Genomic DNA, 17,648 nt, shown 5'->3' on the forward strand with positions numbered 1-17,648 from the left:
AGCCGGGAGATCCAGGTTCTAGTCCCCCACACGGCCATGGAAGCTCACTGGGTGACTTTGGGCCAGTCACAGACTCTCAGCCCAACCTACCTCACAGGGTTGTTGTTGTTGTGAGGATAAAATGGAGAGGAGGAGGAGGATTACGTACGCCACCTTGGGTTCCTTGCAGGAAAAAAGGCGGGAAATAAATGCAATAATAAATAAATGAGGCAGACTGGTGAGACTAAAGAAAAAGAAACTCGCTCAGGAACCTAAATGGGGACTGGATTCCAAAAACACAAACTTTGAACCCAAATAAACATGGCGCTGGATGGCAGCATTTCGCTTTATAGCATACCAGACTCCTGGTTTTTAAAAAAAGTTTTTTTAAAAAATTTAAAATATATATTAAGAAATCAGAAGGGTCGAGGAGCCAGGCAGCTACCAAGAGAGGTGTCTGCAAGTACATCCATGGAGACTCTTGATTTTTTTTGTGAACTGCCCAGAGAGCTTCGGCTCTTGGGCGATATAGAAATGAAATGAATGAATGAATGAATTAAACCTCAAAGGGCAAAAATAAAGCGTACGAAATTTAGAACCGTTAACCTTGAGTAAACCCTTGTTTTAGGATGTCCCTTTAAACTATTTCCCTGCAGGTTCCCTTGTAAGGGGAAGGGGGCTTCCAAGTTGTAAGATGGAGCGGGGATTGGAGGGCATTGGCCAAGTCCCGGTCAATCAGGCCTGGCCACGCCCCTTCTCCTCAGGCCACGCCCCTTTGCTAGCCCTACTCCTGGTTACTCTATCCCACTTTGTCCTCCAATGATAGGGTGACCCTATGAAAAGGAGGACAGGGCTCCTGTATCTTTAACAGTTGCATAGAAAAGGGCATTTCAGCAGGTGTCATTTGTATATATGGAGAACCTGGTGAAATTCCCTCTTCATCACCACAGCTAAAGATGCAGGAGCTATACTAGAGTGACCAGATTTAAAAGAGGGCAGGGCACCTGCAGCTTTAACTGGTGTGATGAAGAGGGAATTTCACCAGGTTTTCCATATATACAAATGACGCCTGCTGAAATTCCCTTTTCAATACAGGAGCCCTGTCCTCTGTTTCATATGGACACCCTATCCACTGACAAAGCTGAAAGAGGGAGCCAGTGTGGTGTGAGAGCCAGTGTGGTGTAATGGCTAAAGTGTTGGACTGGGAGCCGGGAGATCTGGGTTCTAGTCCCCACTTGGCCATGGAAGCTCACTGGGTGACTTTGAGCCAGTCACAGGCCTTAGCTAGACCTAAAGTTTGTCCCGGGGTCGTCCCTGCCTGCTCCCGGGATATCCTGTGTGTCATTTACATGAACAGGGATGACCCAGGGATGATCCCGGGATAAACCTTAGGTCTAGCTAAGGCTACAGACTCTCTCAGCCCGACCTACCTCACAAGATTGTTGTTGGAGAGGAGGAAGAGGACCATGTATGCCGTCTTGGGTTCCTTGGAGGAAAAAAAGATGGGATATAAATGCAATAATAACAACAACAACAACAACAACAACAACCTGGGGAAGGAGCATGCCTGGAATGCCGTGGGTTCCCACTCACCCCATCCCCATGTACCGAACAAAGAGTCGTATATGTAATCCTGCCCCCTGCGGAAATGCAGACCATGACAGGCTTGGAATGACAGAATGTGGATCTCAACTGGAAAAAAATGTCCCCCCTCTCTATTGGAAGAGATGGAAATAACATAATTCAGGCCTCGCTTTCCCTCTTCCATGCAAGCAAGATGCATCATGCCAAGGATTCGAACCCGGGACCCTCTGGCATCCTAAGCAAGGCTCCGGGTCACGCAAAAATGTCAGTTTCTGCTCTTAATTTGGAACCATTGACGCAATTCCTTCTCTAATTTCTCTCTTTCTCTATCTTTTTTTTTATTATTATTAAACCTTCAGGGAAGACGAGGAGTCTCCGGCACAGAGATTAGAGGAAATAAGGCAGAGATACGGCGATTTATGTCAGAACAGCACCGCTTTTCAGGAGATGATGTTGAGGCTCAAAGGTGATTTCTGCTGCCATTGCTCTTGTGTGTGGGGTGGTGGTGGTGTAATTCTTTAGGGGTATAAGACCATAAGAACAATTTATTTATTTATTTATTTATTTATTTATTGCATTTTTATACTGCCCAATAGCCGAAGCTCTCAGTGAGACCAAAGGTCTGGCTAGACCAAAAGCCTGGTCCCAAGACATTTTGCTGGCTGAGGCAGAGTAGCAAATGGCACCCCACACCCACCCAAGTCAAGGGGCAGAGGATACAATGCCAGGACCGTGATTTGGGCACATGAGGCAGAAAATCTCACAAGCGCCTTTCCTCATCTCTAGCAGTAAAAATGCAATATTAAGAACATCAGAAGGGCCCTGCTGGATCAGACCAAGGGTACATCTAGTCCAGCACTCTGTTCACACAGTGGCCAACCAGCTGTCGACCAGGGACCCATAAGCAGGACATGGGTGCAACAGCACCCCGCACCCATGTTCCCCAGCACCTGGTGCACACAGTCTTATTGCCTTGAATACCAGAGACAGCACACAACCATCAGGGCTAGTAGCCATGGAGAGCCTCTTCCAGGAGTTTATCCAACCCCCTTTTAAAGCCATCCAGATTGGTGGCCATCACTACATCTTGTGGTAGTGAGTTCCACAGTTTAACTCTGCGCTGTGTGAAGAAGTCCTTCCTTTTATCTGTCCTGGATCTCCCACCAATCAGTTTCATGGGATGACCCCTTTGGGTTCTAGTATTTTGAGAGAGGGAGAAAAATGTCTCCTTATCACATTCTCCACACCAGGCATAATTTTGTACACCTTTATCATGTCTCCCCTCAGCCTCCTTTTTTCCAAACTAAACAATTCCAGTTGATGTAACCTTCCCTCGTAGGGGAGATGCTCCAACCCCTTCATCATTTTAGTTGCCCTTTTCTGCACTTTTTCCAGCTCTATAATATTCTTTTTCAGGTGTGGTGACCAGAACCGTACACAGTATTCCAAGTGTGGTCGCACCATAGATTGGTATAAGGGCAGTACGATACTGGCCGTTTTATTCTCAATTCCTTTTTTTATAATGCCTAACATGGAGTTTGTCTTCTATACAGCGGCCGCACACTGGGTGGACATTTCCATGGAGCTGTCCACCACAATCCCAAGATCACTCACCGCCAGCTCAGATCCCATTAGGTTATACTTGCAGTTGGGGTTTTTTGCCCCAACGTGCGTCACCTCACACTTGCTTACATTGAACCGCATCTGCCATTTGGACGCCCGCTCTCCCAGCGTGGAGAGATCCTTTTGGAGCTCTTCACAATCCCTTTGTGTTTTAACCACCTTAAATAATTTGGTGTTGTCGGCAAACTTGGCCTCTTCACTGCTCACTCCTAATTCCAGTTCGTTTATGAACAAGTTGAAAAGGATTGGTCCCAATTAACAAACCAAATAGTTAACCGTTTGCTGGCCTTTTAAATCTGCTGCCTGTGGTGGCTGCTTCACTCTGCCTCATGGCAGGGACGGCCCTGTAGACCAGCACCCTTTGGAGCAAAGGTCATGGTTCCGTTGGTAGAGCACACGCAATACATGTGGAAGGTTTGATCCCTGGCACTGAGGCTCATAAAACTGTTCACGTTGTGAAGAAGGCGGATAGAAATACATCAACCTCAATCCCTACTGCACACATAGGGACTAGAACCTTGACTCTGTATTCACAACCCGCTTAACCTCTGCCCTTACCTAGCGAGAACCTGTGTCCCTGCCCCTCGTTTTGAGTTCTCTCTTACCTTGGTTTTTCTTTCTGCAGCCGGCTGGATAGGCCAGAACAAAGAAGGGGAGCCGTCGCTGGTGAATTCGGAGCAGCTGCAGCTGAACCGGATGATGTGGGGCGGGGACGAGGTCAGCTTCCCCCGGGCGGGCGCCTCCGCCAGCCGCCCGCTGGACAGCCATGGGCCGATCTCCATCCCTTTCGGCGGGGGCTTCTTCGACTTCAGCGAGTTCGCCATCCAGCAGAGCTTCCTCCAGAAGAAGGGCCAGGAGATCTCCAAGAGTTTCGGGGCTGGCCTGAGCCCAGGCCCGCCGCTCGGGGGCCCGGAGAAGCCCCCGTCCCCGGCGGAGAAGCCCTACAAGTGCAACGAGTGCGGCAAGAGCTTTGGCAAGCGGTCAACCCTGACCACGCACGGCCGCACCCACACGGGCGAGAAGCCCTTCAAGTGCTCCCACTGCGACAAGCGCTTCAGCCAGAGCTCCCACCTCCAGCTGCACGAGCGGACCCACACGGGCGAGAAGCCCTACAAGTGCCTGCTGTGCGAGAAGCGCTACAACCAGCGCTCCAGCCTCATCATCCACGGGCGCAGCCACACGGGCGAGAAGCCCTACGCCTGCTTGGAGTGCGGCAAGAGCTTCAGCCAGAAGGCCACCCTGGTCCTCCACGAGCGCAGCCACCGGGGGGAGAAACCCTACAAGTGCCTGGAGTGCGGCAAGGGCTTCAGCCTGAGCGCCGACCTCATCCGCCACCAGAGCATCCACACCGGGGAGAAGCCCTACACCTGCTCGGAGTGCGGCAAGAGCTTCAGCCAGAACTCCCACCTCATGGCCCACATCCGGACCCACACGGGCGAGAAGCCCCACAAGTGCCTGGAGTGCGGCCGGGGCTTCAACTGGAGCTCGGAGCTGATCGCCCACGAGCGCACCCACACGGGCGAGAAGCCCTACGCCTGCCTGTACTGCGAGAAGAGCTTCAGCGTGCGCTCCAGCCTCAGCAAGCACGAGCGGACCCACACGGGCGAGAAGCCCTACGTCTGCCTGCAGTGCGGCAAGGGCTTCATCCAGCGCTCCAGCCTGGTGGCCCACGAGCGCTCCCACACGGGCGAGCGGCCCTACATGTGCCTGGACTGCGGCAAGTGCTTCCGCGAGAGCTCCCAGCTCATCGCCCACGAGCGCACCCACACCAACGAGAAGCCCTACGTCTGCGCCAACTGCAGCAGCTGCTTCAAGACCAAGGCGGCCCTCATCCGCCACCAGCGCAGCCACCTGGGCCTGAACTCTTTCATCTGCGCCGACTGCGGAAAGATTTTCTCCTCCGGCGCCCAGAGCCCCGAGAAGTGCCCCGAGTGCGTGAACCTCGGCCTGATGTCGGACCTCTCGCAGGCGTCGGAAGAGGCCTACGCGGAAGCCGAGGCCGAAGGAGAAAGCGTGGAGATGAAGATGTGATGGGGCCCTGCCTTCTTTTCCCCTCTCTCTCTGCTCCGCACCCCGGTTGGAGCTTGCGCCCTTTTTGGAATGAGACAACAGGGCCGTTGTTTTGCCGCTAAAGGAAACGGCAGCAGGCATAAATACCAGGGCTGTGCAAGCCTCAGGCTTCGGATTCAGAAATCCGAGTCGCGGAGGCCATTTTATGGCGGGTCCGCCATTTTCTTGCACAGCCCTAGGCCCTCCCCATACAGCCTACAACTCCCAGCATGCAGTGCCTGGTGGGGGCTGTACTTGCCAGGGCCCAGGAGCAGAGGGAATACAGGAAGTAGCTGCTGCCATCGCCAGGTCTTCTGTGCGATTGGTTGCTGCTGCCTCAATCTGGAAGTCTCCACTGACCCTGGAGAAGTTTGAAGCAGGCAGCCGTAGCGGTGCCTGCAGAAGTCACGTGGACCCCTCCAGGGTCAGTGGAGATCGCCCGGGTTCAGGCCTCTCAGGCACTGGATGCTGGGAGTTGCAGGCTGTATGGGGGCAGGGGCTAGGGCTGTGCAAGAAAACGGCGGATCCGCCATGAAACGGCCTCCGTGATTCGGATTTCCGAAGCTGAGGCCCGAAGCTTGCACAGCCCTAATAAATACCTCTTCAAAGCGAGTTGCAGATTAGGTTATGTGAGAAGTGGTACAGTCCTCTCTCTCCCCTTCCATATTGGCTGCCTGCTTCCTTGCCCCCCCCCCCCCCGCTATTTTCTACATCTCTATCAGGGCTGTCTAAATGGTTTGGCCTACAGTTCCCATCTGCCCTGGTCAGCATAGCCAATGGGGAGGGGATCATGGAGATTGTAGGCCAAATCACCTACAATCCACTGCTCCTTACATCTCTCTCTCTTTCTTTTCTTTCTCTATGGGCCCGTTCAGAAGACACCTTAAACCACGTCTTTAACCACAGCAAATAAGGCTTTTTGCTTTATTCACCGTAGTCAAAGCCGTGGTTTAAAGTGTCTTCTGAACACAGCCTGGGCTTAACCATGTTTAAAGCCGTGGTTTAAAGTGTCTTCTGAACACAGCCTGGCTTCTGGCTTAAATGTGGTTAAAACCGTGGTTTAAAGTGTTTTCTGAACAGGGCCTCTCTCTCTCTCTCCCCCCCCCAACCCCTATGTTTCTCTCTCTTCCGCCTCCTCCATGCTGTTTTTGGCAAGGTGGCGAAAGGGGGAGATGTGAGGCTGTTGCCTAGCAACAGGCGGCCATATTCTCCTTCTGTTCCCCAGTAGCCAGGAAGCAGGAAAAGGCCGGTGCAGTGCCTGGAAGCTGGAATAACAGCCCCATGGGTCTAATACTTCTTTTCCTGTTGACTGAAATACACATTTCAGGCTGCCAGGAAGCGGGAAGGTGTGTGTCAGGGGCCGGCGGCAGCGAAGGGGTGTGTGTTGAATCGCGGCCTGACGCAAGTGTGGTTTCTTTGCACCAGCGTCCTCTTGCAATATCGTTTCTAATAAGCGGAAGTAGACAGTTTGGGCTGGCAATTGAGGGTTCAGTTGGCCCCCGGAGAAGGCCCCGTTCGGCCCACATTCCCCCTAGCTGCCGACCCCCGAATGGACGATGGCGCAAGCTCAGTTTCACAAAGGCTTTTGAATGAATCCCACCCAACCTTTCCACGGAATAAAGCTATTCCTGGCCAGCAGGAACGAAGTTGCTCTGCGCGCATGGATGTACACACACAAACACACACGTTGCCACGAAGTGATCAGTGCTCCGGACTGGCGAAGAGTCGGTCCGCGGGAGTCCTCGGTGCGTGGCCGTTTTGCCCCTGACGAAAGGGTTGGCCCCCGAGAAATGGGTTGAACTGTGGGAGCGGACCAGGAACAGAGCAAAACCAGCATAGACAAACTCTGTGTGATTGTGGGAGACGAATCTTAACTTCTCCTTTGTTACCATTTGGCTTGGGTAGCAGGCTCAACTGGCAGTATGTGTTATTTATTTTATCTATCTATCCATCTGTCTATTTACATATACGAACTTCCTCCTCTTGTCATGATGAGGGTGGACTTGTTGGTGGGGCCTCTGGTTTGGTTCAGCTGCTGAGCTGCCTGACACCCGCTTTCCCCATTTTCATCCAGGTCCAAACTCAGTTAGAAAATGCAGAGAATTGCACTTGGGTCCGTAGATGCAGCAGGATGAGGTGCTAGAATCTTAAGTTCTGTACCTGTGGGTGGGTGGGAACCACTTCTCCCCCCCCCCCCCAGTGCTACCCCACCATTTTCGTTCCTTTAAGGGGAAAACAAAAACTCCCCGCAGGTAGAAAGGTAGCTCTTCAGCGATTAAGGTCCTAGCTGTACTCCTCGCAGAGACTTTATGAAAAGGAGCGTTTTAAAAACGGATTCCCTGTTTTTGTTCCGAAGTAGGTCCGCAGGTTCTAGCACTTTCTTCACCCAACGCTTCGTTCCGCTGCATGTGCGGAACATGCCTTAAGGTGGTTGAGTTCTGGACTGTATCACTTCAGACCGGACTTGAGTAGGTGGGTGTCAAGTTTTTTAAAAACGTTCTTCCCCTAAAATAAAACTTCCCTGCATGAAAACTAGGGACGGATCCCCAGAATTTTAACAAAAAATCAAAAAACTTTTTTTTTTAAAAAAAACACACCATTTAGTGTAACCATTTTGACTTTTTTCTTTTCTTTTAACCCTTTTAGTGCTCCATACTTACTATGGAGCACCAAAATGGTCAACTATAGCTTGACAACAAAGTGGTGCTCAATTGCCATTCCGGCCACCATTTTTAATTATTTGTTAATTGTTTTGGGGGGCTGTGGGGTGGTGTGCCCCTGATGTAGTTCCCCACTCCTGATCTAGATATATAGGATATTGTGGAAAGGGCTATGGAATCCTCTCCTTCCGTGTTCTGTTTTCTACATGCAGGGAAGTTCTATTTCCCCTGCTCCTCCCCTGATGGAAACAGAAAAATCCCACTCAAACACTGTTCCTTCTGAAGTGGTACAGTCCAGAAATCCACCACTTTGTTCTGCAGAATGTGTGTTACATGGGTTCTCAGCCTCTTTGCCCTAGATTCCTCTGCTCTGACTGGAGCCCGCTTCCTTTTTAGTGCAGGGCTTAAACCGGCCTCAACACTGTTTAGGCTGTCTTGGCGCCTGCCCAAGGAATCCTGGGAGTTCTGTGAAAGGGACAAAGGGTCTCCATCAAAGCAGCCTCACCCCTTCATGAAAATACAATTCCCAGAGTTCTTTGCAAAGTGAGGTGTGACCAATAAGCCAGCTGAAAACCTGTCGTATAGATATGCCTTGAGATGGCAAAAGAATTGGCTGTGGGTCGTAACGGAACCCGGTGCGGCGGGCTCTCTTGCTGTATGGCTAATGTGCCAGTCTTCGCTAAGCTGAGACTGACCCCTTCCCTGCACACGTCTGTCTCGAGAAGTAGCACAACGTGAAGTGGTTGGGTTCTGGATTGCACCACTTCAGCCGGATGGTGCAGGGAAAGGGCTGTAATGGCATCCAAGCATAATGGGTGACAGTAGAGCAGGCCGGGTGGGGGTGGGGGAACCTCCCAGCTGTTGGCCTCATACGGCCCAAGGGGGAGTTTCCTATCCAGCCTGCCAAGTTCGTCCCCAGACCCTGCACCCTTTCCACACCCTAGGACTGAGAGAGGGGAAAGGGCTTACCTCTGACCTGTGGCGGATAGGGCAGAGAAAATGCCTCTCGCCTGATCTACAAGTATCAGCTCACGTGGTGGGGCTGGTAAGGGTGCATGTGTCTGTGGTAAGGTGTGTGTGTGTGTGTGAGAGAGAGAGATGCCACAAGTCACCCTGTCCACTGCTGGCATCTGCCCCTGACATCCTAGCCCTGGGCCAACTCCGTATTGAGGCCATAAATCGCTCGCCTTGCTGTACAGGCTCCCCAGAGGCCTGACATGAACTGAACCTGACTGCTCCACACAGGAGGCTGCTTTTTCCATACCTTTTTTTCCTCGGCAGCTCAGTTGAAGTGGGGAAGGTCCCCTTCCTCTGTCACATCCTTGCCTGAATGGAACCGTTTGGTGCAGAAGTATTGTGGAGGGCTGTGATACACTCCTCTGCTGGGACTATACCATCCATGTAGAGCAGGGGTGGGTGATGCACTCCCTATGGGCTGTATGCAGCCCCCAGTGTCCCCCCCCAAAAAAGGCGTCTGTAGTAGCTTACAGAGTGCCCGGAGGGTCAAATTTCACTCCCAGCCTATGACAAGGTTGTATGTCCGGGTGAAAGCTCAGTCGCTAACCCTAACCCACAAGTGACGCAACTGTGAAAAGGTCTTTTTCAAAACCACAAAACACAGGTGCCGCTTCCAAGTGGCCCAAAGCCCCTGCGTGCGATCATCTCTTGTTATTTCAGGTAACCATAGAACCTTCCAGAATCTATATCCATTGGTACCCAACGTCACAGCATCTTTGTCAAGGTTGATCCACCGTGATTTCTGCTCCCTAGGGTTTATTTCGGGCTACGGATGTGATTGCAACGGGCAAAAACCATCACTCCGCCCTGCCACGAATTGCAATTAGCAGGAAAGGAGAGAGGTCTTTGATCTGCCCCGGTGCTGTTCTTGATCGTAGTTCCAATATCCAAATTGGTGAACTGTATTTTTATTCCCCTTTTGTGGATTTCTTTTTATTTTACAAATGGTAATGTTCTCCCTGTGTCCCGTTCTCTCCCCCCTCCATCTCTAGCTTTTTGCTTTGGATAGGCATATGCTGCGTTTGGGGTATCTTTCAAGCTCTTGGGTACTTTCTTCTTTATTTCTTCAGCTTAATAAAGTGATATCTCAAAAAAAACACAGACGATTCCCTGCCATGGTCATCTTGCTGTTGATACCTCTTCAAGAGGCTTGATTCCTTCTTGGAGCAATTCCCCTGTGAAGAAAGCTCACAGACTCTTCCATGTTTGAGCTTAGCGAGAAAGTGAGTAAGGGGAGACACGAAATGATTCATAGTGTGAAGAGGGCAGAGGTTTCAGGGTTGGCCAACCCCCCTTGCAGTGTAAGCCGTGGCAAACATTTTTTTAATTTTATTTGCAATATTTATATCCCACTCCCAAGCTAAAATAGATTCTGGAGCGGTGCACATAGGAACAAACAGTGAAAAGATTAAAAGAGCAAATTAAAACTGTTCAATTTAAAACAAAGGACCAATAAAAACAGTGGCTAGTCAGTGGAAGAAGGTTTCATTTTCAGGAGCTGCCAGCACTCGCCTGCCCATGTTCCACAGCACTGGTATACACAGGCATGCTGTCTGATACTGGAGGTAGCATAGAGCCATCTGGACTAGTAGCGATTGATAGACTTCTCCAATTTGCTGTGGATCGAAAATAAGTCCTTTTCCCTCTCTACTTTTAACTAATTTTTCATGGGAGAGAGAGGAGCATAGAAAAGTCATGCCTATAAGGCCATCAAGTCCAACCCCCTGCTCAGTGCAGGAATCCACCTCAAAGCATCCCTGACAGATGGCTGTCCAGCTGCCTCTTCAAGGCCTCCAGTGTGGGAGATCCCACAACCTCCCTAGGCAATTGGTTCCATTGTCGTACTGCTCTAACAGGAAGTTTTTCCTGACGTCCAGCTGGAATCTGGCTTCCTGTCACTTGAGCCCATGATTCTGGGTCCTGCGCTCTGGGATGATGGAGAAGAGATCCTGGCCCTTCTCTGCATGAGAACCGTTCAAGTATTTGAAGAGTGCTCTCATGTCTCTCCTCAATCGTCTCTTCTCCGGGCTAAACATGCCCAGTTCTTTCAGTTGGCATTAAGCTGGGAAAGATGCCAAGATAAACAGCGGCTGGGAAGAGGCGTTCTGCGAGTCCAGCATCCTGGTGTATTTTCCCACAATCCCCTCCAGCTTTTCTCCTGGGGGTTGTTTATACGTGCCCCAAAGCTCCCGGTGGCTGCAAATATGCGCTGCATCAGTTATATGACTGATGCAGGCCTTTCCCTCAAAGCCCCAAAGGGAAAAACTTGACTTTTTTCTCTGGAGCGAGGCAAGTAGTACACTGTAGCCCCATTCAGAAGACATCTTAAACCATGGCTTTAACCATGGTGGTTAAGCCAGAAAGCCGAGCTGTGTTCAAAAGACACCTTAAACCACGGCTTTAACCACGGTGAATAAAGCAAAAAGCCTTATTCACCATGCTTAAAGCCGTGGTTTAAGTTGTCTTCTGAACATGGCCTGGCTTTTTGGCTTAACCACCATGGTTAAAGCCATGGTTTAAGTTGTCTTCTGAACATGGCCTGGCTTTTTGGCTTACCCACTATGGTTAAAGCCATGGTTTAAGGTATCTTCTGAACATGGCCTCGCTTTTTGGCTTAACCACCATGGTTAAAGCCATGGTTTAAGGTGTCTTCTGAACATGGCTTGGCTTTCTGGCTTAACCACCATGGTTAAAGCCATGGTTTAAGGTGTCTTCTGAACATGGCCTGGCTTTCTGGCTTAACTACCATGGTTAAAGCCATGGTTTAAGGTGTCTTCGGAACATGGCCTGGCTTTTTGGCTTAACCACCATGGTTAAAGCCATGGTTTAAGATGTCTTCTGAACAGGCCCATTGCCTGCCGTCTAGCTTCACACTGAAGTCACAGCAGAGGTGTGGCCAGGTGGATGGCAAACCCTGATTGGTCACCACCCATCCAGGCAGAGGACAGGGTGGGCCCAGCACCGGAAACCCTGCACTTTTGCTACAGCATCGGGATTAGCCACATCTGCCCCACAGCAGCGAAGGTAGGGGGTTTGAGCTCATCATAGCGACAACCTGCCCTTGTATAGACAGCCCCCTGGTCTCCAGAAGAGCTTCCAAATTCTCAACAGGCAAGGCCTAGCTTATTTTCACAAGGCTGCTTTTATCGTGGCGCTGAATGTAGCGTGGAGCTGGGTTTTAACATAATGCATGGCCCTAACACTGACAGTACCCCATAGGCAGACGCCGCCGAAGGACCAAATCAAGTAGTAACTTGACCCAGTGTGGGTGTGACTGACCACTTAGCGAGTAGGTTGTCACTATCATCTTCTGAAATAGTGAGGAAAATCTTATATTACATACATTAGGTGTATTATTTATTATTTATTTAGAATATTTATATACCGCTCCCCATTGAAAAATTTCGGAGCGGTGTACAATGTAAAATGAAAATAAAAACAGAATAAAAACAGTTAAAACAAAATTTAAAAGAAGCAATAACAGTAATCCAGGGCTGCATGTTAGAGAAAGGCTTCTTGGAATAAAGATGTTTTCAGGAGGCGCCGAAAGGAGTACAAGGTTGGCGCCTGCCTGACCTCCAGAGGCAGGGAGTTCCACAGGAGGGGTGCCACCACGCTGAAGGCTCTTCCCCTGGTGGATTCCAATTGGAGGATGGATCTAGGTGGAACCACCAGGAGCATGACCTCGAATGACCTCAGTGACCAGACAGGTTGGTAAGGGAGAAGGCGCTCTCTCAGGTATCCTGGTCCCAAGATGTTTAGGGCTAGAGTTAATGTAGTATATTAGTTAAGAGTGGGAGTTGGGAGACCCGGGTTCTAGTCCCCACTTGGCCGTGAAGCTCACTGGGTGACTTTGGGCCAGCCACTGACACAGCCTCACCTACCTCACAGGGCTGTTGTGAAGATAAAATGGAGAAGAGGAGGAGGATCACGTAAGCCACCTTGGGTTCCTTGCAAGAGGGGAAAAGGCAGGATGTAAATGTAATAAAATAAAAATAGGTATAAATAAATGTGTTGCAGAATTGGGTCCAGGATTTGTCCCTCCACTTGATTTTGGGGGATTCCCCCCATATCACAGCTCATCCCATTCTGCAGGAACTTCTGACTCTCTGGGTAGCATTTTTCAGTGTGTTGGAGGAGCAGAGCAGGAAGGTTCACTTCTGCCAGCACAGTTGATTCAGATTCAATCTGGATCTAAACGCCTTGTGGGTAAATGGTATCTACCTCAATATCTCCCAGACTGGGGTTTCTTCAAAGACCTTAAAACTGCAAAGGGGACGGTGAAATTCTCAAAATAATAGCATTTTAAAAATAAAGCTCTTTAGAATGTTCAAAACATGCATCACCAAGCCCCTACACAACAGCCCTGTAAGGCAGATTATAGTCCTATACAAATATCAATGTCAATTCTCTCACGCATGAGAGGGAGGCTTCAAGTTTGGAGAAACCCCAAAGTTTAAATAAGTACAAACAAATCTTTAGGGGTGGAAAGCCGAATGCATGCTCAATGACTCTTGTGGGTGGGCAACAGAAAGCTAGGGGGGAGGGCAGAATGGAATAACATAGGAGAGGGCTAGGTTGGCTGGCCGGCCGGCATCTGAATAGCAGCACTCCATGCTGCAACATTTCGTTGCAGGTCCCGCTTGTTCTGCCCATATTGCAGGAGGGGGAGGGGAGGTTATGAAAATTGTGGCCCAAGGCCAAATAGTGAGTTTATAGATGAGTTAAGATTTGAACTGGGGACTCTCAGGTTGCACTCTGCTATGCCAGCTCTAAGCTCTGAACATTGAGATCATAGAATCATAGAATAGCAGAGTTGGAAGGGGCCTACAAGGCCATCGAGTCCAACCCCCTGCTCAATGCAGGAATCCACCCTAAAGCATCCCTGACAGATGGTTGTCCAGCTGCCTCTTGAATGCCTCTAGTGTGGGAGAGCCCACAACCTCCCTAGGTAACTGATTCCATTGTCGTACCACTCTAACAGTCAGGAATTTTTTCCTGATGTCCAGCTGGAATCTGGCTTCCTTTATCTTGAGCCCGTTATTCCGTGTCCTGCACTCTGGGAGGATCGAGAAGACATCCTGGCCCTCCTCTGTGTGACAACCTTTTAAGTATTTGAAGAGTGCTCTCATGTCTCCCCTCAATCTTCTCTTCTCCAGGCTAAACATGCCCAGTTCTTTCAGTCTCTCCTCATCATTATAATGGATAATCTCCATTATCCTTGGAGCTGGATTCTTTGCTGTTCAGGTTAAAATTTCATTCCCGATCAAGACATTGCCCTCTGTCTCCTTTCCGTGGGTTTTTTGGTGGGCAGCAAGGTGAGTGGTTCGAATGAAGTTCTTCCCACAATCGGGGCACTGGTGTGGCTTTCCTCCTGTGTGGATTCTCCGGTGTCGGGTGAAAGCTGACTTCCAGCTGAAGTTCCTCCCACAGTCGGTGCATTTATAGGGCTTGTCGTCCGCGTGCGTGACCTCGTGGGCCACGAGCTGGGCCCTCTCACAAAAGCTTTTCCCGCAGTCCAAGCAGTTGTACGGCTTCTCCCCTGTGTGCAGAAGGAGGTGCCGGATGAGGACAGAGCTTCGGCTGAAGCTTTTCCCGCACTGTGAACATTTGTAGGGCCTCTCTCCTGTGTGGGTCCTTTCGTGTAAGATCAGCTGCGCCCTCTGGATAAAGCCCTTCCCGCAATGAGAGCATTTGTAGGGCCGTTCTCCCGTGTGGGTTCTCTGATGTCTGATGAGGTCCGAATGCTGGCTGAAGCGCTTTTCGCAGCCTAGGCACTTGTATGGCTTCCCCCCAGTGTGGGTTCTCAAGTGTTCAATGAGCTCTGCATTCCAATTAAAACTCTGCCCACAGTCCGAGCATCGGTACCCGCTTCTCTCTGGTGTGGATTCTCTCGTGGATGGCATGGTAGGCCCTCCGGATGAACCTTTTACCGCAAAAAGAGCACTGATATGGCTTCTCTCCTGTGTGGATTCTCTGATGTGTCAGGAAGACGGACTTCCTGTTGAATTTTTTCCCACACACCAAACAGTGAAACGGTGTCTCGCCCGTATGAGTCCTTTCATGCACAGTTAGCTGCTCCTGCTGCCTAAAACTGCTTCCACAAAGTGAGCATTGGTATGGTTTCTCCCCAGTATGGATCTGATGGTGCCTGAGCATGTTCGCCTTCGAGCAGAAGAACTTCCCGCACTCCTGGCATTGGAACGATTTTTCCATTTTATGGGTTCTTCGGTGCGTGGCAAGTTCCGAGCTCCCCATGAAGAGCTGTGCGCAGACCGAGCATCGATGCGCTCTCTCTGTCTTGTGCTTTTTCCTGGGTACAGAATCAGAAGTCAGAATATGTTTATTAGGCAACCTACGTAGGTTTTAGCCACAGTTACAGTAAAAAAGGAGAGGGCGGGAAACAGAACAGGAAGTTGTAAGCTCACACTCAGGGCTTTCCCACAACCTGAGCAAGTCTCCCCTGCCTGGATTCTCTTTCTGAATAGATTTGACTTCCAGCCACAGTGCAGGCATTTGTGTGGCTTCTCCAGCCTGTAGATTCTTTGACGTCTAATACGATGGGAGACTGGATCCACGGTTTCGCCACCTTTGTGTCTGCCGTACCTGCCATCTGTCTGCACGCTTTGAGTTTCGCCGAGTTCTTTGGAGACTCCAATACAGGATACATCCATTTTCTTCTCTGCAAGCACCTTGCGTCCGCCGTGATGCTCAGGCGTTTCTCCCTCTTCATGGCCCTTCGACACGTCCTCTTTGGCTCTCCCAGGTGGTGTCCTGTTTTAGAGCTCTTATGCATGGAACTATAACCTACAAGTGGAAGAATGAGAGGAAGAGTTGAAGATTTTGGAATTGTTTTAGATACAAGCTAAATATGAGCCAACAGTGTGATGTGGCTGAAAGAAAGGCAAATGCTATTTTGGGCTGCATTAATAGAAGTGTAGCTTCCAAATCACGCAAGGTCCTGGTTCCCCTGGTTAGGCCTCAATCTTGAGTATTGTGCACCACACTTCAAGAAGGACACAGACAAGCTGGAGCGTGCTCAGAGGAGGGCAACCAGGATGATCAGGGGTCTGGAAACAAAGCCCTATGAAGAGAGACTGAAAGAACTGGGCATGTTTAGCCTGGAGAAGAGAAGATGGAGGGGAGACATGAGAGCACTCTTCAAATACTTAAAAGGTTGTCACACAGAGGAGGGCCAGGATCTCTTCTCCATCATCCCAGAGTGCAGGACATGGAATAATGGGCTTAAGTGACAGGAAGCCAGATTCCGGCTGGACATCAGGAAAAACTTCCTGACGGTTAGAGCAGTACGACAATGGAACCAGTTACCTAGGGAGGTTGTGGGCTCTCCCACACTAGAGGCCTTCAAGAGGCAGCTGGACAAGCATCTGTCAGGGATGCTTTAGGGTGGATTCCTGCATTGAGCAGGGGGTTGGACTCGATGGCCTTGTAGGCCCCTTCCAACTCTACTATTCTATGATTCTATGATCATAAGAACTTACTACATGGTGGCAAAGTGGTTGGCTCTTGAACTATGGCAGTCAAGACTTGGTGCCTTGTTAACCAAGCAATCAATTAAAATATTTCTATAGCACCTTTCATTATCAAACCACAGGGCAGTATATAATAAAATAACAATAAAACTACCCTCAGCATCTAAGGTCCTCCTGCAGGTGTCTACTCCAAGGGAAGCTCAGAGGATGGCAACAAGGGAGGGCCTTTTCAGGGGTCCCCCAATTATGGAACCATTTCCCCAATGAGGCTCACCTGGCGCCAGCGTCATTATCTTCTCAGCGTTCATCAAGACTTTTCTTTTCTCCCAGGCATCTAACAGCATATGTTGAGTTTTTCTCCGACCCCAGAATAGTTTTTTTAAATGGATATTGTCTGTTTTTATGCTTTTTAAATTTTGTATATCGGTTTTTAATGTTCCGTGTTTAAATTTTTGTAAACCACTTAGAGAGCTTCAGCTATGAGACAGCATATAAATGTAATTAATAATAATAATAATAATAATAAGGACTGAGGGGACAGGAGCAGGCAGAAGTAACATCGGGGCCTGCTCCTGCTGGACTCTTCCCCCCCCCCACAGAGCAAACTGCCATCTTGGCCCTGTGGGGAAGAAGAAGGACCGAGGGGACAGAGCAGGCAGAAGTAACATCGGGGCCTGCTCCTGCTGGACTCTTCCCCCCCCCCCCAGAGCAAACTGCCATCTTGGCCCTGTGGGGAAGAAGAAGGACCGAGGGGACAGAGCAGGCAGAAGTAACATCGGGGCCTGCTCCTGCTGGACTCTCCCCCCCCCCACAGAGCAAACTGCCATCTTGGCCCTGTGGGGAAGAAGAAGGACCGAGGGGACAGAGCAGGCAGAAGTAACATCGGGGCCTGCTCCTGCTGGACTCTCCCCCCCCCCCACAGGGCAAACTGCCATCTTGGCCCTGTGGGGAAGAAGAAGGACCGAGGGGACAGAGCAGGCAGAAGTAACATCAGGGCCTGCTCCTGCTGGACTCTCCCCCCCCCCCACAGGGCAAACTGCCATCTTGGCCCTGTGGGGAAGAAGAAGGACCGAGGGGACAGAGCAGGCAGAAGTAACATCAGGGCCTGCTCCTGCTGGACTCTCCCCCCCCCCCCCACAGAGCAGGCCCCGAAGTTAAACATTTTAAACAGGCATTTTTAACAGCATTTTAACAGCATTTAACAACGTTAAGTTTGTTTTTAATGGACCCCACAATTGTTGTT

The 17,648-nt window shown here is 50.2% G+C and overlaps 2 protein-coding genes across 4 annotated transcripts in view; one reads left to right on the top strand and one right to left on the bottom strand.

Moving 5' to 3' along the window:
- Nucleotides 1–10,009, top strand: part of LOC134396171 (zinc finger protein ZFP2-like) — a 31,595-nt gene extending 21,586 nt beyond the window's left edge. For all 3 annotated transcript variants that reach the window (XM_063122570.1, XM_063122571.1, XM_063122572.1), the window contains exons 8-9: nt 1,923–2,029; nt 3,812–10,009. In XM_063122570.1, coding sequence (XP_062978640.1) covers nt 1,923–2,029; nt 3,812–5,217 — 1,513 coding nt within the window. In that variant the 3' untranslated portion in view covers nt 5,218–10,009. The remainder of the gene's footprint in view (nt 1–1,922; nt 2,030–3,811) is intronic.
- Nucleotides 10,010–14,155: 4,146 nt separating this feature from the next.
- On the bottom strand, nt 14,156–15,364 carry LOC134395645 (zinc finger protein 774-like). Its single transcript, XM_063121806.1, has one exon. It carries the CDS (start codon nt 14,816–14,818, stop codon nt 14,156–14,158), a length of 663 nt encoding a protein of 220 aa, XP_062977876.1. The 5' UTR covers nt 14,819–15,364.
- Nucleotides 15,365–17,648: the final 2,284 nt, after the last annotated feature.

Source organism: Elgaria multicarinata, chromosome 3 (assembly GCF_023053635.1).
Source record: "Elgaria multicarinata webbii isolate HBS135686 ecotype San Diego chromosome 3, rElgMul1.1.pri, whole genome shotgun sequence".
NCBI lineage: Eukaryota > Metazoa > Chordata > Lepidosauria > Squamata > Anguidae > Elgaria > Elgaria multicarinata.